Here is a 24,722-nt window from a genome sequence, read left to right as displayed (position 1 = left end):
TCCAGAAATTACACAAAGAATGGCAATATTGAACCTCGTCCCTGTACCCCTGCAAAATGTTCACTTCACAAGATCAAGACCCACCCAACAGGCTGCAGTCTTGGCTCCTGTTGTGTTTCCAGCCTCCCCACCTGGCCTCCAACCTCCCCATCCACAGAGCTGCTGGCATATGCTACATACCAACTTTACACAGCTATTACGAAGCCAAGTCTGCTCAGGTTTCACAGCCCCAAATTAAAAGTATTAGAAAGAAAATCAGCAGCCTGCCAGATCATATCCAGGGGTAAAATTTGTCACTGTAACTAAAATCCTGAGCACCTTGTCATTGTCTGAGCTGCGGAGCATTAACTGCCACAGCCAGAGCAGCTGAGCAGTGGGATTCTGCTCTGGAAGCCTTTCAGATCCTCTGCGTACTCATAACCTCTGCCGACTTTGTTTTATGAAGCTTTGTGAATGGATTCAGGTTTACAGAATTTCTACAGTTGCTGCTCTTGGGAGAGCAGCCAGGAACTCCACCATCAAAACAGATCATCTGTCTAAAGATGGCAAGACACGCAGACCCCTGAGGGTGCATCAGATAATAGCAGTAATATCAGTAACAACAGAGAGAAATGCCCTGCAGGGAAAAACCTGACTGCAGAACTTGGCATATTGCTCTCACCCCGCAGCTCTGTGAGGATGTCTGCGAGACTGCCGGCGTGCAGCAGCCGAGGGAAGAGCCATCTCCACCAGCTGATTGGGGGAAAAAGCATAAAAATATTTTCCACATGCAAGCAGCTGTGAATAAACCTGTCAAATATTTACAGGCCTGTCAGGGTATTTGTAATGGAGATCACAGTGTGGCTTTTGAATGTAAAAGCTTCTGCTTGGGAAGACAATCAAGTAAAGTGGATGCTCCAGGTCTATTATTTAGCCCAAGAGCCAATCCAGCAATATGGCTCTGCTGGCACAGAGACCTCCGTCCTGGGAGGAACAGATTCCTGTTCCAGAAACAAACTCCTTCACATAATGGCATGGAGACTCAGTTTGCAATGACCTCTGTGTTTTACCTTAGAGTCTGCCTAATTAAGATTTACTTTGTGAAAGAAAATGTGAAAAAGCTGGAGTTAGGTGTGGGATAATCAGGGCACAGAATAAGAAACTGCACAAAGCAAAGCACAGCTCTGAGGGTGGCATTTCCCTCAGCGCAGGAAGGGGGTTAATTACTGGAGAAGTAGGGTAGGAAAATCCATGAATGGAGCAGGGAAATGGCTGAGAGGAGCCCATGCCTCTGCCCTACCATCCCCAAGGTAAGGACTGACCAATACATGGTACAGCTAAACAGGGGCTCTCCTGATTTTCCAGCATCCTAGTACTGCCGTATCTGGTACCAGTCCTTCCACCCTGCCTCGGAGCATGGGTAGAGGGGCAGAACATGGTTGGTGCTCACAGGGACACAAGGTTCAGGCTGATAGCAGGTGAGCTACCCATGGGACAAAACAGTCACTGCTGCTGCTCACACAGCCACTCAGCCCACCCTGCACTGGCAGCCATGGCTTTGGTGCTACACTGGGCACTACTGGGAGGACTTGAGACCAACCTCCCACCACCTTTTACAAACGCTACTCATTACTATTGCTTGTACCCAGCAGCAACAAGGGGCACCCTGGCAGAGCGTGGCCCTGCTGCTGTGCCTTGGGTTGTGCACATGCCAGGCAGACTGCCCCATGCTGCTGAACCTTAAGTTCAATGCAGGTGACAATGAGGTTGGGTTCAGTTCAGTGCAAAGCACAGGCAGTCAGTATTTGCAGACTCCATCTTCTGGACAGACCCAGAGACACTGCATGGCTGACCATGTTCTCCCAGAAATGTTTTCAAATCCCTAAAGCTGAAGTCACCATGAGGAAACACATGGTGCTAGACAGAGGGAGATCCCATTCCATGCAGCTCTGCATCTTTTTCCTTTATCCATCTGACTCATCAACTCTCTTGTCTTGATCCTCATCAAAGGACTTCCTAGCCAGACTGCTCTCCATCTCTGCTCACACTGCTTGTGCAGCAAAACCAAGCAAACCATCAAACCACAGCCTCCTGCTTTTCAAAACAAATAAACCAACCAAACCAAAACCCAAACCCAGAGTAGTGTTTTCTGCCCCCAGAAGCTGAATAGAAAGCAAAAATGGTATCAAGGGCTACATACTCCTATACTTTAAGACAGTCACTGGTGAAGCACTACAGTGAGTGCTTTTAAGGAGTCGCAGTTGTGGCACTAGTTTGCAGCCTCTAGATTTGATGGTCACCCAGAAAATAGACATATTTCCCAGTCTGGAAACAACAGTTGAAGATCTTTGCTCTGTTGTTGTGTTTTTTGTTGTTTTTTTTTTTTTTTTCTTTATTTTATTCCTTTTTTTTTCAAACTAGGTTGAGTATAGAGATAGTATTTTTGTTCAACTACATAAGTACTGTGAAATACAGAGGTATATTTGTAACTCAGTTCAATCTCCTCACAGAAAATCCTGATTTTCAAATGAGACAAATAGTACCACAAGCATGAGTCTGGAATAAGTCAGAAGCTGAAACATGGAGCCTTATCCAAAGGGACTGCTGTAAGCACTGGAGGACAGACAAAAATGACACATCAGTGATATCAGAACATTGAAATACTGTGGGTAGCCTATTGGAGAGCATGTGGACCTGAATTTCCTCGATAAAACAACAAAATATAAAGTTAACTGCATTGCAAAAATGTCCCTTATTACTGTAATGTACTAGTATATTGCTTAATGAAAGTTCTTAATTGTAATACAATTAATTACATACACAGAGTCCCCAATTACATTTTCCAATAAGACATTGGCTTTGGTACAGGTCTAAAGGCACTAAACCAATTTTAATATATTAAGACCAATTTCCCTTGAATACTAATTACTATCTAATGATAAAATGAGAAAGAGGAACTTTCCAGAAGTAAGATGGTAAGAATAAAACTAAATTAGCCATGAACAGTTTGCTACTACACATAAAAGCATTTCACATTACAAAGTGCAGGCTTTTAGTTTAAAGATAAATCTTGGTGTGAGTTAAAAAGTTCTGCATACTGGAAACAGTTTATTAGCTTGAATGCTATTAGTAAATGTTGGATAGACAGGGGGTTTCTCTGGACCCATTTCTTAATAATGGAAACTTTTCTGTTTCATTTAATACACTGAAATATAAACTTTCTATTTGCCCAAAGGAAATTGGCAGCTATTTTACTAGCAGATGTCTGGCATCATACACATATATATTTATAAATGAATATGAGACTATGAAGAGCACATTTACAAATAATATCTGTTATAACAGAGTTGTTTTTTTTTTTCCTGCCTGGCATATCTAAGCTAAAAGTACTTCAAATGAAAACAGAATGCAAAAAATGAATATTTCATTTTGATGTTAGGGTTTTCAAGCTATTATTTTATTAATAGTGTAAATCTGTCAATATTTCTATTCTAATGCCACGCCAAAAGAGAGCTCCTAAAGCACCACAAAAAAATCCAATTTCTTGTTGTTCATTGTGGAACCAGGCTATGTACAGCACATGAATTACAACTGATCTTATATACTGTATTGTCCTTGAACATCTATGCATGTAGAGAGTTAACTGTGTGGGTGTTTCACGTATTTCCCCAAGCAGGGCCAGTGCAAGCTCACTTTAAATTCACTCACATTTTAGTGGAGAAACTATAAGCAGAAGATTTCTCCTGCAATCCTTATTCAAGTTTGGTATGCATTCAGAAAACACTCACTAACAGCACAGCAGCAAAGAGACAGAAATCGTGCAAGCATTTATTATTTTGCCTGGATTACTGTCAGCCTTGAACAAACTAAAGCAGTGATGTGTTCTTGAACTCTGCAAAGTGCCTTCTCTGCCTTCGCTTTTCCAGGTGCTGTCTGACAGACACATGAGCCATGAACTGGACAAAAAGCCACCAGCTACCAACGTGATGCCATCACAGCAGGGGAGGGTGGTGACTGCTGCAGCACTGGGAGCATGGAGCTCTGGCAGCTCTGAGGTCCAGTCCAGGGCACTCCCCAGTACTGGGAAATTGCTGACCCTGTGATGTTCCAGGTCATGCTCTTAGACTGGCATCAGCTGATTTGCTTAACAGGGACCAGGAGAGCTCAGGAATTAAGAGCACTTTTGATTTGACAGCCTGAGGGATTTATCCTACACCTTCCCATGTCCTGTTCTGCCAAGGATCTTGCTTTTGTGCCCCTTTGCCTAGGAAGGAAAAGGAGCAGTCACTTGCAGAAGAACTTCAGGGAGAGGGAAAAGTGTTCCCTCAACACTACAACTGACATCTATTTTGAGAAAAGCCTTTGAGGCTGTCCTGGAGCAGTTGCCTTTGATGCAGAGCAGACTGAATGCCTCCTGCTAAACTAGAAAACTTGAAAAACTTAGACAGATTTACTGTTAAGGTAATGGTGCAGTCTGAACCTAGTCACTTATGAGGGCTAAGAGCATCAGTAGACATAGCTACAAGGCACAGCATGCATCCCCGGCAACTGAGGATTAATGTGGTATATACATTATACTTTTAAGTATAGGGCCTGGATAAAGTAAATGTTATTTTTGATCAAAACTATGAAACTATGACTAGTATGCATCTTCATAGATTAAAAAAATCGATACAAAAATAATAGGCAGGATGCAGACGTCAGGGAATTCTGGCTTGTGGAAGAGTGCAACTTGATTAGTGAGGCTAAAATTGCTCCATTTCCTCAGGCACAGCACCCCCGCTACCTTCTGCCACGTTCTCTCCTACAGTTCCTTAGAACCATTTTATGAACCAGGAGCATCAAGAATATTTTGGGAGCATGTCCCACTCTATGGAGAATGGCAGCCAGAACTGGGAGTGCTTATCCTCAGCCCCAGCACTGGGGTACCACCAGACAGCTCATGCCAGCTGTGTCCCCCCTCTGCTATGCCTGAAATGGGAGCACAGTCTACTACTTGCCACTGGAATTTGGAGCTACTTCAGGGATGCTCTGCTGTCTTTCTAGGATAAAATACAAAATGCTATAGCCAAGAGGCATAAATTGAGAGGTCTAATGAAATGAAAAACTCCTCTACTACTTCAAATAGGTTCTAACTATGATAGCAGCAAACACTCTGCACACAGTCTTGTGCATGGTGCACAAGGTCTTGGGTGAAAGCACGACTGCTACTGATTTCCTCCTTAGTATAATCAACATTTTCACAGTTGAATTAAAATGGAGTGAAAAAAAAATCCCCAAACTGAGAGCATGACTGTCAGAAAGAATGAAGGACAGACTGAAATGCTGCAGAGGCCAAACACAAATCAGTATTAAATGTCGGGTTTTTTTTTTTTTAAGTTTCATATAATTCCTTGTAAAGGAATAAATCAGAAAACAATATTAGAACCATTAAAACAGTTACAGAATAAAAATATTTGAGCTGGAGAGAAGATTATTTGTGTAGCACTTTAAAAATCATCAGATTGCTCTAGTTATATCTGCATGGCTAATTTCTTTAAATTCTATTAGGAAAAAATCAGTGCCTCTGGCAGCTATACTGACATGGCAAAATACACTGCAGAGCAGCCACTGCATCCACTAAACAATGCCTGCAACAGAAAAAGTTTCATATTTCCAGTGTTTTTCAGGGTTGGTCATAACTTTACAGAGCAGAGTTTAACAGAGAAAGATTAATCATGAAGTGATAAACAGGATGCAGACTATTTACTAGAAGGTATGAAATCCATCATTTCCCTCTGGAATATTGTTTTGGCACAACTGAGAAGTGCCTCAGGAAAGAGAGTCTCGTCAAAACTTACTTGCCCAGACAGCACAGCTTGTATTCCAAAATACATAACTTATGTGAGTTTAAGCAATTTACAAGAGCAAAAGTGAAAAGGGGAAACATACTGTTCTCCCGGACAAGGCAGAATTCCAAAGTGCTCTGGCTCTCCAAGGTACAGTCTAAATCTACTGGGACATTAGGTTCACTCTGCTTCTCCAGCCGATACTGAGGACCTGAAACATAAAGTAACTTGTAAAATCATCTGTTTTCTAACAAAGTGATGGCTTATCACGTTCAACTAACATGAGATTACTCATAGCCTAGCAGTAAGGCAGGTAGAAGTTTCTTTTTCAAAGTTCTTTGCCAAAGGGAAGGAGCCTGCCATAAAAAGGTGGAGGATGGTGTGCAAGGAAGCAACATATTTCCGTCATCTTCAGCTGTCTAACAATGCTACCCGATGCCTGTCCAACAGTTCTGTATCATTGCTACACCAGATGAGTCTTTGTTACCCTGCCCACGCTGCGAGGCAGGGGTATTGCCTACTGTAAGGGGTACTGCCTGCTCAGACCTTGGTGTATATCAATGTTGTATTACCTGAGCACCTTTCCTGATGTGAACAAGCAGTGTGTTTGCTCCCCTTTACTCTGCCCTCTCTGTGGCTCTCTGTAGACTGAATACCAACTGCTGTGAGCATTACCCCCAGCCACAGCTGGCCCAGGGAAATGCCACCCTGCCTTCCTCAGCACATCACTCTTCCACTTTGGGGTCAAGGCCTGCTTCTGGGGCACAGGCTCATCCAGACCCTCACTCACAGCCTCCACCGCTGTGGAAAGCTGAGAACAGCCTGGGTGTGTAGGTCAGGCTGTTGCCGCCTGGGAAGGACAGCAGCCCTTCTTTTATGGATTGCCATGAAAACAATCTCCATGACACCCCGTTTGGCTGCTTCTGTCTCTGCCAAAGGTGCATTTCTCCAAAAGCTGTACTTCTGGAGTGGAGGGGGAGGATTTCCTCACACAGCAGCAGGTCCTGCTTTCCAGCCTGACTCCACACAACGTGCCAGGTGGAGTTCAGCATCACTGCACAGCTCAATGGCTGCAAGGAGCCGAAAGGGTCAGCAAGATGGATTTTACCATTTTCCAGAGATCTGTTCACAGTTACCACTGAACTGCATCAAATGTAAGTAAGTACAGGTGCTGCTCAATAAATTCTTTTCATATACATTGCATTTAACTGTACATCTTCAAGATTCATCTGCCAAATTCCTTCTTCTCAAATCAAATAACCAAAGGAAAGAGAGTATTTAAAAATCTATTTCTCAGCTACAGAAAATGTATATAAACTCCAAAGTTTTTGCAAAAATTAGGCAACTTAAAAAAAAAAAAACAAACAAAACAAACCCCAACTTTCAGTTGAATGGGTTCTTAAACTCTACACCTTAACTGGAATTAAAAAAGAACACTCTAATACAATTCCAGTCAGTCCCAGGCCAGCAGGTGTGAGGGAACCCAGTGGGCTGAGTGGGGTAACTGCAATCAGGCAGATTCCACATGGAACCCCAAGCAGAAGAAAAGCCACCTCCAAAGGTGGGAGATGGTGGCAGATGTGCTCCTGCCCTCGCTGCAGTGCAGGGCAGATCTCCACTCTTGCTCACAGCTGAGAAATGAAGTGGACACAAATTTCTCAGCTGTGTAATTTCTCTATAATTTGGTACAATAACACTAAACAGACATCTGAAAAAAAATCAAGTGATGCAGAACACCTTTAAAAAGGTCTTAATGTAAAAAAAAAACAAAGTGAAATAACGAAATCTATTCCCTCTTTAGCAGTACTTAAAATACTTCTGAATGTTTCCTGACTTTGAATTATGATAGTATATGATGAAATATTTAAAGCATATAAAAAAATTAAGTATTTTAGCCTCAGATGGCATGCCTAAGAAATGGAATTTGTTAGCCAATTAATTTTAAATTTACTACAGCAGAATTTCAATTACAGCTTCTCATCTTGTCTCCCCAGAAGCCCTGGGAAGTGCTCGCTGCAGGGCCCAGGCGTGTCCTGCTCCCGAAGTGGAACGTTACTGCTCTGGAAAACGGAGCCCCCTTATTCCCGGTGCCACTGGGAGCAGATGTGGAGCTGGGCTGCTGGCAGGCCACAGGAGGAAAGCACAACTGCTCCCTGCCCAGCACAGTCAGCAACTGTACATGTGGCTGGTGGAAGCATTTACAGACCAAACCCCACGTGGTGAGGAACAGCAGAGATGGCTCAGCCCAGAGCAAACAGAAAGGCAAATGTCTGCAGCACTAGTGCTTCTCCTCTCCCAGCTACTGGAAATGTGATTAAAAATCTGAAATAAATTAAATAAACAGAGGCCTGGCTTGTTAGGCAGAAGCAAAATACACTGAATTGAAACAAATCTCAAAGTGGTAAATTGATTTGTATTTACAAACTGAAGTAGGTTTAAAAACAGAGTGGGTGACAGCAAAACCTGCTCGCTTTGTCTGCTCCTACCTTCCAGAGGTGCCCAAATGGCATCTGAATGCTGAATGACATCCAGCACTGATAAAGCCAGCAGTTCCCATCTGCATGTCTGTGTTCTTGGTACCTGCTACCACATCCCTCCCTCTGTGCTCCTACCACTGATGGAGTCTCAGCCCACAATCACAGGACCAGCATCTGCTGACACCAGCATCTACCACTGTGTCCCAGGGGACCAGCACTGAACCCACACTGAACTCTTCAGTGTGGAGAGAGAGACTCATCTCTGTGCTGCTGAGACAGTGGGATGGAGCAAAAGAACAGACATCAACACTAGCAAAGCCTTAAAATTATCAGAATCATATGCACATGACAACAAGGGGACGAGGTTAAAAGCTGGAGCTTGGCAGTGGTTTACCAATCCACCAGCTGGATCCACTCAAAAGAACATCATCACTCATCTCAGAAATAATCCTCATGCTGCTAAACAGGCTTCCAACCATCTTGTGGAGAGCCACTGGCAATCACATCCCTCAACACCACCACATCAATGGCAAAGGATGGTTTGTATCTGGAGCAATCTGAGAACTCTCTGAGCAGGTAAATTGTTTTACCCAGTTTGTGTCAAGACTGTGTTAAGTCTCTGTTAATAAAGCAACGAAATGGAGCTAAAGATCAGAAACTAAAGCATCCTTCCATACAAATAACTCCTTTAAAACACAAAATACTAAGAAATACATTTAAAACATGTAAATAGATTTTTAGATATTATCACCTCTTAAATAATGTATTTTAAATATCTGTACACATTTACACGACCTCTGCTTCACAACAGATGAAAAACGCTAGGCTGATTCTGTGGAGGTATTTTACTACCAGACTTCTCTCACCAGTTCAAATGATGTCACTGCAAGTAGAAGTGTTAAGTAATTTAATGGTCTCCTCACAGAATAACGTTCTGGGCATTTCAACAAAATTTCAAGTGGCAATGCCAAAGCTGGGGTTTATGGATTTCTGTAATCTGATGCAAAAGCTCCACGTGCTTGTAAAATAAACCTTTAAAATGCTGGCATGGATGGGCCTGGCCCATGACCCAGGCAGAGCTCTCTGGCTGGCTGCAGGGAAGGCAGCTCCAGCACATCCTGCACCCAGAAGCATCGGGCTGGGGCTGCAGCCCAAGGCTCTCACCCAGTGCTGTGCACTGGAGCAAGGTGGGGTAGTAAATCATGTGTAGTGTGTTTCACCACCAGCATGTTAAAATGGAAGTCACCAGGGCAAAGTACCCAGACAACAAAGCTAATGACTACAAATCCTTATTCTAGCTCTGTAATTCTGTCACAAATATTTGGAGAGAGAGAAACTGTTGCTGGGTGAAAGCAAGTAAGGCTAGAGAAACAAGTGTTCATGTGTCTGGAGATGAAGGAAGGAACCATGGCAGCAGTCTGAAATGAGTCTGAAACGGTGGAAGAGAAGTGGCTACACCTTCAAGCAAACTCTTTCTATTCAAAAACCAGCAGAGATGTGTTTGAGGACCTAGAGGCTCCTCAGGTACCCAGGAAGAAGGAAAGCCAGCTCCATTCTCCACCAGTTCTGCTTGTCTGAGGCATTAGATTGTGGTAGTAGAAAAGAGGTGGTAGAAGCCCCATCTCTGGAAACATCAAGGCCAGGCTGGACAGGGTTCTAAGTAACCTCATCTAGTTCAGGACGACCCTGCTTACTGCAGGGGAGATGGACTAGATGACATTTCAAAGTCTCTTCTAACCCAAACCATTCTATGATTAGGTCTTCTCCATTCTTGGGCTACACTACTGGTAGAGCATCCTGCATGCAGCAGTGAGTGCCCAAACTACACACTGCAAATACTACCAGCAACAGCATTTTTTCTCTCCCAGGCATGTTTTGGTATGCTGACAGAGCAGCAGCTGTGGAAGAACCAGGTAACCTTGACACAGATGGAGCTGCTTGCTCCCTGGTTACGCTCTGCATCCCTGGAGCAGGGCTGACAAACCTCACCTGTGGAGCTGACCAATAGCACACAGCCCTTGGGTGAAGATCCCCGTTCAGCCATTCACACCATGGTTTCTGCCCACAGATACCCACTGTGCCATATTTCAAAATACTCCTTTAACTAGGGGAAAGTTTACCAGGAATTAAAAGCAAAAAAGGAAACAAGTCCCCAACACCACACTCACAGCTCTCCCATGGCACAACACCAAGGTGCCCGGGAAGAATCTCACCAGGTAATCAAATTAAGCAGCTCTCTTACAAAAGGTGAACGGCCATCCGCATAACAACAAACCAATTCTGTTGCTATTTAAGCTGCAAAGCCTTCAGAGTGGGGTTTTGAAAGCATGACCCATCAGTTCTAATTTTTAAAACTTATCCTTTCAGTCAAGACTAGAAAAAGGCCCATTCCAACTTTTATCTTCACTACAAAGTGCTGTTATCTTGGGCTGATGTCAGGAGCTCTATCTCTCTTTCTGCTGACAAGCAGAGACGAGAGAGATAAGATTGGGAACGAATCTCACTTCTCTGAGTAAATAAATAATCAATACTCATCTAAATGTAAATGAGAAAGTATCCCCCTCTGATAACAGGGCTCTTATCAAACAGCCAATTTTCTACAGACATTTGGCCTCAACCAAATCACCATCATTCAGCTCCAGCCTAATGGCTAAAAATCGTAACTAAATTGAACCGATCACCAGAGATCAACTAAGTTCAGCCATGGCTACTACAGGTTCAAATGTTTGGAATGCAATTTTTCCCCCATTAACTTTCAATAGCAATGAAGAATACCACGGTCAGGGGTTGAATCTGCACAATAAACAAACACTAACCCTTAAAAAGAGAATGAGGCTTTAAACAAAACCCCAAACAAACTCCATCACCATCTCCAGATTAGTTAACAGGGTAAAAAAAGGATTACAGACAGACTAACCTCAATGTTTAATGTTTGTGGAATTGTCAAACCTAAACTAGAAAGACCAGTACAAACAAAACACCCTAAATGGTTTAAAACTGAACCTGGACTTTACAGTGTTCGTCTCTGCAACAAAACACATCGCTAGGATCTATTTATCCCTTGTCTTTACCTCCTTCTCAAGAGCTCCACTAACTCTCACAAAAGCTCTGGTTCCAGTTGTGCCCTTTGTCAGCTATTCCTGCTCCTTTTCTGATCCATGCATCTATTCAAAACACCTCTGAATTTCTGATTTCCGTAACATTGACCTCCAGAATTTATTGCACTGTGTGGGAGAAAGAATTCCCTTTTGTTTTGATGAGCCACTGTCAACCCACCACTTTCCGGGCATGCAGTTCTTGTCCTACGAACAATGGTGATAAACCCCCCCCCACAATTTACCATCTCCACCAGACACACTTCACAGACTTCCCTTGCACCCAGTCATGTCTCTTCCAAACTGAAAAAGATGCTCTCTCCTTAGCATCTGCTCCTCATGCAGATCCATTTTTGCACTCGTCCATTCCTATACCTCTTTTACTTCTCTATTATCTTTTTTGAGTAAAATATAACAATTCAGATGTGGGCACCATGATTTATGGACTGGCACAGTAATGCTTTCTGGTTTGTTCTCTACTCCTTTCCTAATTTCTGATGTTCAATTTGTCTTTTTGACTGCTCCTAAGCACTGAGCTGAAATGGTCAGAGAACTGCCCATGATGACTCCAGGATACTTTTCTTGACCAGTGGAAGGTAATTAGAGCCCTTCACTGTATATATAAAGTTTCCTTGCTTTTCACCAACTATTTTATTTTGCACTCATTGACACCACATTCCCTCTCTCATTTTATTGTCCTGTCACTCAGCACTGTGAGATACTTCTGCAGTGCTTCACAGACAGCTTTTATTTGCACTATTCTTACCTCTTTTGTATCAACAGCACATTTTGTCACATCAGCATTCACCTCCTTTTCCATGCCCCACATTAAGGGAACAATGCAGGTTCTACCAGTTCCAGTGGAACTCCACTAGTAACCTAGTTACTAATAACGGAGGGCCATTATTCCTATTCTTTGTTTCCTGTCTTTTAATCAATTATTAATCCATGTGAGGATCCTCCTTCTCATCCTGTGACAGCTTAATTGCTTTATGAGCCTTTGTCAAATCTTTTTGGGAAATCTCAGCATGCTACACAAAACCCATCCTCCCTATTCAGATGGTCTCCCACTTCCTCAAAGACTGCTCACAGGCTTCTGAGGCACAACCTGCTCTATAAAAGCTGATTTCCACCCTCCCCCCCCACCCCCCCAGTGTATTGCATTTGTTGGCATGTCATCTATTAATTCTGCTCTTTCATACAATTTCATTTTACAGTTTTGCAGCTTGCCTGGTTTGGAAGCCATGGGATACTGGTCTCTCCCTGAACTCCTCCAACTAACACTTGCTACCATCCACACCTGAGAGAGCAGCAGATATAGGCAACATATTCTACCTCATATTTAGCAGTACAGCATCCAGCCTCCACCAAATCTCTCAGCAAATCCTGTCTGCTCATGGTGGTTTATTACTGCTTGAAGATCAGTTTTAAAAGTCAAACTCCTGGCATAGTTCCTCAGACAACTCTCTACAGAACATCTTCAGCCTCCAAATGCAAAACCTGCTGCAGAAAACAGCATATACTCTGCCAAATTTCAGCAGAATAGTAAAAAAAAAAAACAACCAACCACTTAAAACCTCACCAATGAACCACCAAAAGAATCCCCAGCAGATGAAGACCTGTCCTTGGTAAGCTGGCAAACACTACACCAGAAGCTATGGGGCCCTCTGAACATGGATGGTGGTGAAGGAGATCATGTTTTGGCCTGTCCCTCAAAACAACCACAGAACTTTCTATGGTGCTTTTGGAGAATCTCCGTGTCTCTGCACAGTCAGCCCCAGCCCATGTCCCTGCCTGGGCTGCACTCACACAAGAGCCAGCATGGCTGTGTGGGGACAAGCAGTGTGGGTGCAGAGCAGGAAGGTCACAGACAATGTGTCACACATCACACATGGCACTGCTGGGCACATGTGGGACCTTGTGTGTTCCACAGTAACACAGGAATTCCACAGTAACACATGAAAAATCAGAACTTTAAGATGGTTAGGCAGCCATTGGCTAACTGCCCTGGCAGCAGACACCCAGCAGACAGCAAATAAGCAGAAGTGAATGGAAGCTGTGTTTCAGGCTCTGTCCACACACAGAAGTAAGACAGGAAAGTAGTCAAAAGAGTACAGCTGATAAACATTTAATGTTGATGTCTGTGGTACTCCCCTATTTCAAGCTTCTCCTTCCACAAGGATGCATGATTTATTGCTTCGCTGCTCCAACCCTAGGTTTTGAAAGTGTGATTTCTTTTGAGGTTAAACTATATTTATATTTATTTTTTTTGTTATCACTTTTTTTATTATTGCTATAGAAAATATTTGCTGGAAATATGTTGCAGCTATTACAAGGTCATAAAAAAGAGGAGGTTTATGTATTTCTATCATTTCAAATAGTCTGTCAGAAAGTATCAGTCGTGCTAAGTGTAAGACTACTGGATTCCAGCTTTCCCTCTGCCAGCACATGGGCAGCATATGGAGGAACTAAAATAGCTCAGTGTGGAAGCTACTTGGGTGCTGGCTGGGAGCGGGCGAGCCGCAGCATCGCCTCCTCCTCCGGGAGCGCCTCCCTGGGAGCAGGCTGCCTCCAGAGAGGCACTGCTGAAATCCAGCTTCCCACTGCTGCTGGACACTGACCCTGGGCTAGAAGATGAATACTGGGCAGGGACTATAAACAAAAGAAGACTGGAGAAGGAGAGGGATCGATACACTGCAGAGAGCACAAAAACAGGGAACAGAGAGGTCCCAGGCCTCCTGCTGTAGGATTTTTTTAGAAGACAACAGAAGGGGCAAGGATTCCATTGTGTGCTTGGCAATGACAATAAAACAACAGAAAATATGTAAACAGTTTTGAGAGGAAATAGCTGTAAAGCCAGAATGTTTACATCTCAAATCCTACTGCTACGAGAACATCTTAAATCTGTTTATCCGTTAAAAATCCCCAAAGCCCCTCGACACCTCTGAAGTGGAATAAAGATTTTATCATTACAAATGCAAATACTGGTTAATAAATATAGATATTTAAATAGTGAAACCAAACTTTTAATGTTACACACAAGCATGAGACCTTTTTTTCCCTCAGTCCAATCTGTTTTTTCTTAACTTGCACTGTTGTGACATTACTGAATTTTACATACAGTTATCTGCCGCTCTCTGCACAAATACAGATGGTTTTTGTAGAAATAAACAGTCATTTATATGAAACAATTGTAAAATAGTTTATGGAAACCAGTGGTGTAATGCATTCAAATAAATGCCAGGCCAGGCTGATGGAGAGCCAAGGTGTTAAATCACACTGCTTAAGAATTCAGCTGTGGGAAACAGATAGTAAATCCAGAGTGACAGAATTTCCAGTGATGGCAAAGGTTTCTGACATCTAGTCCAGTACACAAAAACTACAGCAGTTCAAACCCATTTTACTTAACACTACCTTGACAGCCAGTGAAATTAAAGAATTTAGTCAAAAGCCCCTTAAAAAGAAACAAACACTTCATTTCTGTAATGCTTTTTTTTGGGTAGCATAGAAACCATGCAGTGTAACTAGCAGCAAACCAGCCCTTGCAGAATATTCACAGTGTGTTGTTTAATTGCTACTAGAAACTTGTATTCTTTTGGCAGTAGCAATACAGAGCTCTAGACAAACCTGAAAGGAAAAGAATTCATCGTGTTCATTCTACAATGTAATGTACCTATAGCTGAAAGACAACACCCAGATTAATTTTTTTAATGACAAATTTAAGAGGTAGTATCAGGCAGCAGCTCTAGGGCTCCTGGCAGAATAGGGCACACTGCAGCCAACACACCCCAAATGCCTTCTGCAGGCTTCTGCCTGTAAGAGGGCACCAGTGTGAACATCTTGCAGTCCAAGCTGAGATGGTTGGTTGTGATGCAGATCAACACGAAGTCTTTACCTTCCTGACTTGGATTATAAAGGTGCTTTTCCCTGGTTAGAGACAGTTAAGTGACAGTACTGCAGCAAGAGGCAATACAACCAATCCAGATGGGAGTGTTTCAGGCTTCAGAAAAAAATACTAACAGGATGGAGATGGTCCCATGGATGTATCTAATCTATCTTCTTTCATCAGAGTGGACCAAACAAACAAAGAAGCCTTTATCATCCAAATACTGCACTGCCAAATTTAAAATGTCATGTAAATTACAGCTTTATGACCAATCCAGAACCACCAATAAAGGTATGATTTCAATACCAACAGCACTAAAATAAACTCAATATTTCACTTTCATTTCAGAGGCCAGGAATGAAAAACTTCCCTCAGTCATTCCGGCTGATGTCCAGAATCCCATCAGCCCAAACACACAGGACTAATGAGCTATTTCCATTCTGACTAGTCACAAACTCTAATCCTGAGGAGCTGTTCCATGCACACCAACATCCCTGCTCCCCCCATCATGTCAGTGTCTGCTCAGCATCAGCAGGCTGCTGAGAAAGGGCTTGCTGAAATAAATTATTACTGCTGCAAAACAGAGATGGAGTTTGTAGGCAGAAGGAAATAATTTCAAGCAGCCTCCATCCCACCCTTGCCAGCACAGAGGGGCTCACCCTACACACACCAATCCTGCTGAGGAAAACCTGCTCCAAAACCAGCAAGTGATTCTTCCTCTGATTAACACACCATGGCTGAGAGCAAGCGAGACCCAAGCACAGCTGCAGAAATGTGGGGCAGAGGGTGCTGAGCAGGAGGAGCAAGGAAGGCTGTAACCTCATAGCAGGAAGTTGCACAGAATCACAATGGCTGGAAAACACCTTCAAGATTATCCAAGTCTAACCATTATCTAACTCTCTGAGGGACACTGCTACACCAAATGCCCCAGGGAGAAGCTGCAGGAGCTGAAATCTCCTTCTCAGGACTGGTGAACAGGGAGAAAGTTGGGACAGCCGGGGCTATACCTTAAGTCTTTTTCACTGCATTCCCCCTAGTTACCAGGGAAAAGCAAGCAGGAAAGTCTTTATCAAAGATCTACAAACATTGGTGATCCTTTTAATTTAAATCCTGCCAATACAAACAACTTAATGCAAGAAAAATCAGGATTTCTGAAGTATTTCCAGGTAAAGCCATTCATAACTGGGGGCACAAGACTCTGCAGGGATGCTATAATTATCCAAAACAAAATACTGGAAGCCAAGGAAGCTCAAAACTACCATTAAGCAGAAAAGCATGCGCGTAAACACAAGGAAATATAAATTAATTGGCTTTTCACTGTCACAGATGCTGGGGCCTCCATCTCTTTAAGAGTCAGAGCAAACATATGCATCGCCTACTCTAACATATTTACTTTTAAATTTAAACTCCTGTTACCATGATGCAGTGACAGTATCAAGTTTTAATGACAGTTTATTCTAATTGTGATTCATCTCTTTAAAATGCTTTAATCACAGAGCTGTGGTTTTACATAGCTTCTTTTATCTTCCAAGTTCTCCTTTTTCCTATAAAATAAATAGATAAATGCAATAAAAATACAGACACTCCTTCTGCCCTATTCCAGCCATTTCTTTTTGTCCCATTCCCCTGCCTAGATGGTAGGGATGAGGAAGCAAATCCCACTGAAATCTGCAGCTCTTTCAGCAGCACAAGAAGCTGAGGAGTGGGACTCTTGTTTCCAGTCACCCCAGCCCCAAGGCTGATGCCACGATGGCAGCTAGTTGTCAATACACTGGCCTGCATCTGAGTGGAATGTAACAGTTCCTTCCTGGCCTTGACACCTATAGCCCATCAGATCCTCCTCTCCTGTGCTTTCCAACACCCCAATAACCCCCATGTTGAACTGGAACAGCAGGCACCATCGAGAAGATACTCCAAATTAGCACTTTTCCTCATACTTTGTCTTCTCCTGCCACAAGCAATGCCTCATAGAAGTAAAGCCACCAAAAAGTCTTCTCCTGCCCTCATAAAGGAAAGCCACCATCCCTGCTCAGAAAGGCAGCTGCAGCTCTAGGTGCCCCAGGGGGCACAGGGACACCCTGCCCTGAGCCAGGCAGGGTCCTGCAAGGGGACTGGAGATGGGCTCAGGAGGAGCATCCTACTCAGATGACAGGCTCCCAGCAAGGTCTTTTAGGAATTCCAGCAGCCTGGCTGGGGGGGTCTAAATCTTCTGGCAGAATTAAAATACTTATTGATGAAGAATAACAAGGAAATATCATTAATGCCAATAGTCATCTCAAGGCAACACATCAAGATCCAAGGACTTCAACCTATTCAGGAAATTTACAAAGTTATACTCTGTTTCGGGGGACATTAGAGAGATAATTTTTTTTAAGTCATAGTGTTAGCATCTTTAAAGACCTAATTTCCAATAATTTAAAAATAATTTTCCAATCATTAAAATGGAGAAGTGTACATGATGGAGAGTGGATTCCATGTTTGAAGTCTCAGCCATAGTTTCAGCAGAGCCATTCTGCACATGTAACAAAGACCTCAGGCCCTTGCTCTAGATACCACATTTGCTGAGGACTCCACAGCCTTCACAACTGAAGACAACCTGATCCATGGAAGTAGCAAATCTGCAGGTTACAAATGTCTCCTGTCCTCCCTCTCCATTGCCTGCAGCCACCACCACGTTCCCATCCTGCCACCCCAGCCCACGCTCCGACCATGGGGACATGAAGCCACTGTGCCCTTTCCCAGCTCTTTAGGAACGTCAACTCTCCTTAGCATCTACGAGAGGCAGGGGCAAGACAAATCAAACACGGCAGCACAGCATCAAGGCTGAGTATTTACAAACAGCACCGCTGAGATACTCCAGGAATAGAAAAACTGTGGGACAGGTTTAAACGAAAACCATCGGTGTTCCAGCATCCGCACGATTTCCCCTGGGCCTGGTGGGGTGCTTGACATTAAGTGGTTTTTCACACAAATACTATAGTCGTATTGCAGTTTTTTGCTTATCTCCCATGTAAGTTTTGAATAAAATGTGTTTATAAACAGTTTCAGAAGCACGTTTGAGACATGAAATTTGACATTAAAAGTGGCGCTGAGACTGATATGTTAAGAATGGAAATTTTCAAACAAACCCCCAGATCTCTTTTCCCTAGTGGCTTCCTGAATGGAAGATGAACTTCATGTCTGCAGCAACACTCTTTCTTTTGAGCTTCTGTTCCCAAAGTTCTGAAGGATAACTTAACAGCTCTGTGAGAACAAATCTGAAATACAGGAATAATAAACCGTTACAAAACACGGTCTGTAATAGGTTGTGCTGTGTGCCACAGCTCCCAGTTACCTGGTGATGGAACAGATTATTTTAACTGGCCTTTGCAGCTATAATTCTTTTGATTCTCCTGTAGAGACTAAAATACGATACAGAGGCTTTTAATGTCCTATGCCTGGTTTTTTAATTTTTCTCTTTCCTTATTATTCATCTTCTTGTGGCAGTGAGATAATACATTTAGCAAGACTAGTAAGATTATTTCAGACTATTTTTGGTCACTTTGCACCTTTTAAAGAATGCAAAAAGCACTGTTTGACAGCTGTGGGGGACTTGAATGTTATTGTAAAGCAGCTGTTTTCATTTATAGAAAAAGTATTAGTCTTTCTCCAAACTGAACAGAATACTAAGTTAATAACTCTCCCTCTAACCTACGGAAAATACAGGTCATGTCTGTGAAATGTTGGCAGAAGGTATTGTTTATAACAATTAAACTTGTGTAGCATTTTGCTCTTAAAAGGACTGAGCATTTCTGGTTCAGGGATGTTTGCAGTTTGAAGCAGCTATTAAATAATAATCAGTAGCATGTTCACCCTGCAAAGAATTTCTCCTTAAAATGAGAAGAGATTAATCAGACAAGGCTTCTCTGTTCAGGAGAAATTTCAAATGAAGAGAGGCTGACATGGACCAGAAACAGGCAGGAGTATTCTAACATTTCAGCATTTCACACTGCTTAGTTTTGTCTCTCATCTCCTAAGAACACTCAGGTTTTATTTACTGACATCAATGCTTAATTTGTTTGAAAACAAAGCCTTGGCACACATTCTCTCTGCATTCTTTCTTCCTCTACTATTTATAGTCCATTCAGTCAAGCTCTGGAGGAAAAGGCATCCCAGAGAATATATTTGTTGAAGAGCAAAAGGGATGAGACAGCTCAATGCAAGGAAGATAACTTTCAAGTGTACATATAGTTCCTGCACAATCAAGATACAAAGGAGAATCAAGATACAAAAAGTATCAAGAATGCAGCCATCATCTTTCTTATGTTCTTAGAATCGTAAGCCATGCAAACATATTTTACAGAAAATACTGAATGTAGCCTCCATGGAGTGCAGATATTAAAAACCATTGTGGGATGCTGTCAGATCTGATGGGAGCTGTGCTGCAGTATCTGAACATTTCTTCCTGGAAGCACTGTGCTTTCCTTGGTCCAACTGAGAGCCTTCCTACAAAGTAGGATTTAAAATGTGCATCTACCATAACTTCAGCTCCTCGGCTAACATGTATGTATTGCTACAAGACCAGCAGCAGCACACTTCAGAATGATTGTGTAGGAAACCATTTAGCAGTAAAGCTAACCAAATTCTGTTGATAATGGCATTTTACTGTTATGCAACACAATCTGCACGACCTGCAAAAACTTTCTCTGCAAGGCAGGAGGATGGGATTTTAAAAGCATGCCTAATATCCACCTTTCTTGGAAGTTAAGACTTTTAAGAGATTTCTAGGGAGCAGAATTATACTGAGTACAGAAACATCCAAATCTCACCTTCTAAAATGGTTTTTCAAGACTGCATTATCCAGATTGTACCATATCTGAAGATATGGTCAGGAGGAATGAGAAGTTCTTACAGTCCTGATTTCAAGCATGTGATTCCCTTTCTGTAGATGTGCCAAACTACAGAAGAATTTTATATTTAAACCATCAGCTACTGGAGCACTCACTATGTTCAGAAACATTCTCTAACTGATCTAGACTTGGTGAGTTTATACCAAGTAATCCTACTGATGGATGTTGGAACTTTCCACAGGACCTTTATTCTCAACATCCCAGCACTGCCAGGATACGCACAGCAAGACCCCTGCAGCACCGAAGGGGGTTTTCAGCCTTTCCCCCCTCCCTGTTGCACCCACTGTGGTCAGGATATCCCCCACTCTTGGTCTCTTTCTCTCTCATTCTGGCTATTTTGAGAATATTCTCTTGCATGAGATGTCCCTGAGGTTCCCTCAAGGTGGTCCATCACTGGATTAGACCAGTCTCCTCTGGGAGCTCACTCCACAACCCAGAGTGTTTTATTTCCAGCTCTCATGTAAAATATGCATGTGCAATACACGCTGCTGAGCATGCAATAGGTTAAACAAATGGATGATAAAGTATTCTACTTAGTTATTTTTCATTACCATAAGAAAACATCAATTACATTTTCTATTTTATGAGTGTACACAAGGGAATCCATTACAACAACAGCGAGGGTATTTGACTGGTTTTGCTGCTTCTTTCCTAAGCAAAAGGAACAGTTAGTTTTGCAAGACAATGAAACCAGCCTGGAGAAGAGGAATGCACACCAGTGTATCTGCATAGACACTTCCTATCCTGATTTATCCAGCCTGACTCCAACTAATTAAACATCTGCCTCAACGATTTCTGCTGCAGATTTATCTTTCCCAGTATGTAGCAGTGACTGGTTGTTGCAGGCTTTCCCTAACTTGCAGCCATTCCCATGTACTTCTTTGAGTTGGTTATTTGGGCATGTGGCAAGAGATGATGCAGAATTCCCATTAACCCCCCACTGCTGCCTGTGCTAGGACAGGTCACCAGGCTCCCAAAGCACTGCTTCAGTACAGCCATGTCCTCTACGAAACGACTTCAGGGCTGCAGTTCTCTCAGCTATAACACATATAGATTATTTTACCACCTGTGTTTCCTGTTGATTGTCTCAAAAAGTATTATTTAAAAATGGTCACAGTTCATATGTCTAAAGAAACCCTTGTGACACCAAGAAAGAAAAGCCTTGTGACACCAAGAAAGGAAAGCTGCAAGGAACATGAAAGAGCTTGAATAGTTTGCAGTAATTTTATCCAACATAATATCAAAATAGAGCTAGGCAGAACCAGAATATTGCTTCACTTTTTTTTTCTTTTTGGTGCTGCTTTCTATGAAATAAATGTTGTGCCCCACTTCTATCTCCTTCTGCTGACCTATATCTTCCTGCAACAAATAATCTTTGGCTTGAACTTAAATTGCAGTCAGAAATCTTTATTCAGCTTTAGTCTTTTCAACAAAAGGGACTTTGAAATAAACACATTGGTTTGTTTGTTGGGTGTTTTTTGTGTGCATGTTCTGTTTGTTTCTTTCTGGTTTTGTTTCTTTTTACAGACAGGGTTCACATTACAGCTATGCAAACGCTGGTGAAATAGAAGGTGTGGAAACCTGGGCTCTGTACAGCCCTTCATCAAGAGAACCCCTCGGTGTCTTGAGCTCCAGGAAGGTAAGGATTGGCAGCTGCAAGGGTGGTAGCAGTACTTTCAAACAAAAGTCAAAACCAGAGGAGCTCAGTAGGTCAGCAACTCACAGAGGCGACCACAGCGAATAGATTTTCAGGACCTTGCCAATTCCTTGTTGAAAAACCTACCTGTAAGCTGCAGACTATTGGCTAAAGGAAATTATTAAAGAAAGCTAGTCAAGTATTTTAGCCTTGGTCACGCTGGAACATCTCCTTCCTGACCATACAGCAGAAATCCTTCAATTTCCTCCTTACCCAAAACACCCAACCAAGGTTTGCATTTTCCCCACAAACAATTTGAAAAATGTCATGTAAGTCAGTGGTTAAAATAGGTCAGAAAGCAATTTCTTATACAGGTACTTGAAAACAGCATAAGCTGTAAACATAAATTCAGTTGTTCTGTGAAGACTGGTCTGGAGGCACACTGAAAAGGTGCAAGAAAGTTCATTGGAGTGTCAGTTTTATTAAACCATTCCCAAAGCTTTATATAAACATGTTACATCTATTTTTGGTTAGTACTTCTCAAAAATCAGAACAATCAACTTAAAAGGAAGTGTTGCTGAAAGAAGAAATGCTTTCCCTAAATTATGTCTTATCTCTTGGGCATCCTAATCCACTGCTAATAACAACCTGAACTACAATCACACAGGACCACACTGTGCTAGTAGTCTGATCTTAAATTCCATTTATCTGGGTATCGCCCAATGGCAGTAAGAGGCATATCCACTCCAAACAATGCAGAATCTGGCAGTAGATGAAGAATGATGACAAAATCTTGTTCTATTCCTGCTCCAGTCTACCCCTGCCCATGTGGTGCCATCCCCAGCATTAGCCATCCTTCAGTGTGGGCATTTCCACCCGCAGCCACTGCAGCACTGGGGGCTGTGCAGGGCTTGTGTCAATCCAGAGGGCAAAGCATCCCTCTGTGCAGACAGCTGCACTTTCTGCTGTTCCAAAGATGGCAGGCAAGACCCTCCAAAGCCCCCCTAGCTCCCAAAGTCTGCTGACCAATGAATCATGGTTTTGAATAAAGGAAGTAATTGAGAATAAGGGAAGTTTTGGACACAGGAAGATAATTTTAATAAAAAAATTAATTGGTGATTTACCAATTTAATACATTAATACTTAATCTGAGAAGTCCCTTCAGCCATGGGATGGTATTACCTGACAATTTCAAGGATGTGTTAGGAGCGCTCACCAACATTTACAAAATAAACTAAAAGTTAAATATGAAACAAATATTTCACTTGTGAATTTCAGTAATATGGGAATTAAAGCACTGATCCCTAGGAGTGATCATTGTCTTCACAGAGGGAATCCAACTCATGAAGCTTACAGGTCTTAGTTCTGGAAGTACCCATACACGAGTCTAAATGGAAATCTGGAAGCAATACTATTTCAAGAGATCCAAGTACATGTCCAAAAGTAAATATAACTAACCAAAAGGTTTTTATTTTCTGACTTCAGCTGTGGTTATATGCATAGCAGGGGTGATGGTCATATCTCAAAGAGGTGAGATGTCACATGGATAATTCATATGAAGTAAATGTAAATGTTTTCTTATATAATGAACCCCCCCCAAATGATACATACATGTTTATATACCCTCTTATTACAAAGGTTTCTGAGCAAGAGTGCCAAGACAGAAGAAATTAATGTAGTAGCTGAAGGAGTAAATGACAGGACCATTCCATTTCTGAACTACTGAGCAAAAGTAACAAAATAAAAAGGACAAACAAATTTCAAATGGTCAAAGAGCAAAACATCTGTTACGTGAAGGAGGAAAGTAGCTTAAGGACTGAGCTAAGTGAATCCTTTAGCCACCCCCCTTCAGAGAAGAGAAATCTGACCCCAGGAAATAAATAAAAGTCACCCAAAAAAGTGAACAAAAGAGGGGTTTGAAAAAAACAGAACACCATTCATCGCAGCTAACGACTTGTTCATTATGAGTGATGATGGATAAAGACTTCTCACGCTGAGATGAAATCAAGATTTATATGCATTGTTTCCTCTCCCAACTTGTGGGAAGATCATCATCATTTAATTCTATCTCTGCGGCCAGTGATGGGCATCCAGAGAGCTGGTTATCAAACGGCGCAGTCAGCTGGCAAAAGCCGAAACGTGCAGTTGGCACATCTGGACCGAGCCGCCACAGCCGAGGGTGAACAATGACTCCTGGCCAGCGGCCAAATTGCTGCAGACGCTGGCGGGTCTCATCTACAACCACCCCTACCAGCATCTCGCTCTCTTCTCCCCCCCTTTCCCTTTTCTCTCTCTCTTTTTTTTTTTTTTTACGAGAATCAGATTTTCATTGCTTCATTCAATTGCTCTCCTCTGCCATTTTTTACAGCTCTTATCGTTCCCTTGGAATATGGCCTTGAGACAGCTCATCCGTGTCCTTCACTGTGTTATCTCTTCTAACTTTTATTAAAACTTCAGCTCTCATCTGAAGATAGCTAATTAAATCCATGACAGATTATACACTCGTTTAAAAACTGCACTGAACTACTTTTTCTAAAGAGAACAGGGTTTATTTTCTTTTCCCATAGTTAAAACTAAGGGTATATAAGGAGGTTTCATTCATTTACAAAGAGAAGATCCTTATCTTTACCCAGTATATAGATAGGTTTATATTAAAGTTCCTTTGTTGCGTGACAAGACTCAGTGCAATTTCTCACAGTAATTATTTCTTGTTGCTGGAAAGATCTCTCAGCCTTATATTTTTGAAACATACACACTAACATGTATGTAAATGCACATTTACACCCTTCAGAAGCATTGCTCTAAACCAGAAATGCAGGTACTGAATGTTCTTTTGGGGTTTTTTGGGTTGTTGTTTTTTTTTTTTTTTAATGTTGGTACCTCTTAACTACAATAGCAGCTATTTTGACAACACTACAGGAAGTAAAATTTT

At 42.3% G+C, this 24,722-nt stretch overlaps 1 protein-coding gene across 3 annotated transcripts in view; it reads right to left on the bottom strand.

Annotated features, from left to right (window-relative positions):
• The window catches only part of MAPKAP1 (MAPK associated protein 1), a 94,579-nt gene that overhangs the window by 21,046 nt on the left and 48,811 nt on the right, over window positions 1-24,722 (bottom strand). For 2 of the 3 annotated variants that reach the window (XM_054393429.1, XM_054393431.1), the window contains exon 7: window positions 5,911-6,018. The exons of the other annotated variant lie outside the window; for it this stretch is intronic. In XM_054393429.1, the coding sequence (XP_054249404.1) occupies window positions 5,911-6,018 (108 nt within the window). The remainder of the gene's footprint in view (window positions 1-5,910; window positions 6,019-24,722) is intronic. 3 annotated transcript variants of the gene reach the window in all.

This window comes from Indicator indicator, chromosome 28 (assembly GCF_027791375.1).
Source record: "Indicator indicator isolate 239-I01 chromosome 28, UM_Iind_1.1, whole genome shotgun sequence".
Taxonomy (NCBI): domain Eukaryota; kingdom Metazoa; phylum Chordata; class Aves; order Piciformes; family Indicatoridae; genus Indicator; species Indicator indicator.
The sequence above is the reverse complement of the archived record's forward strand: the minus strand, read 5'-3'. Positions and strand labels throughout refer to the sequence as shown.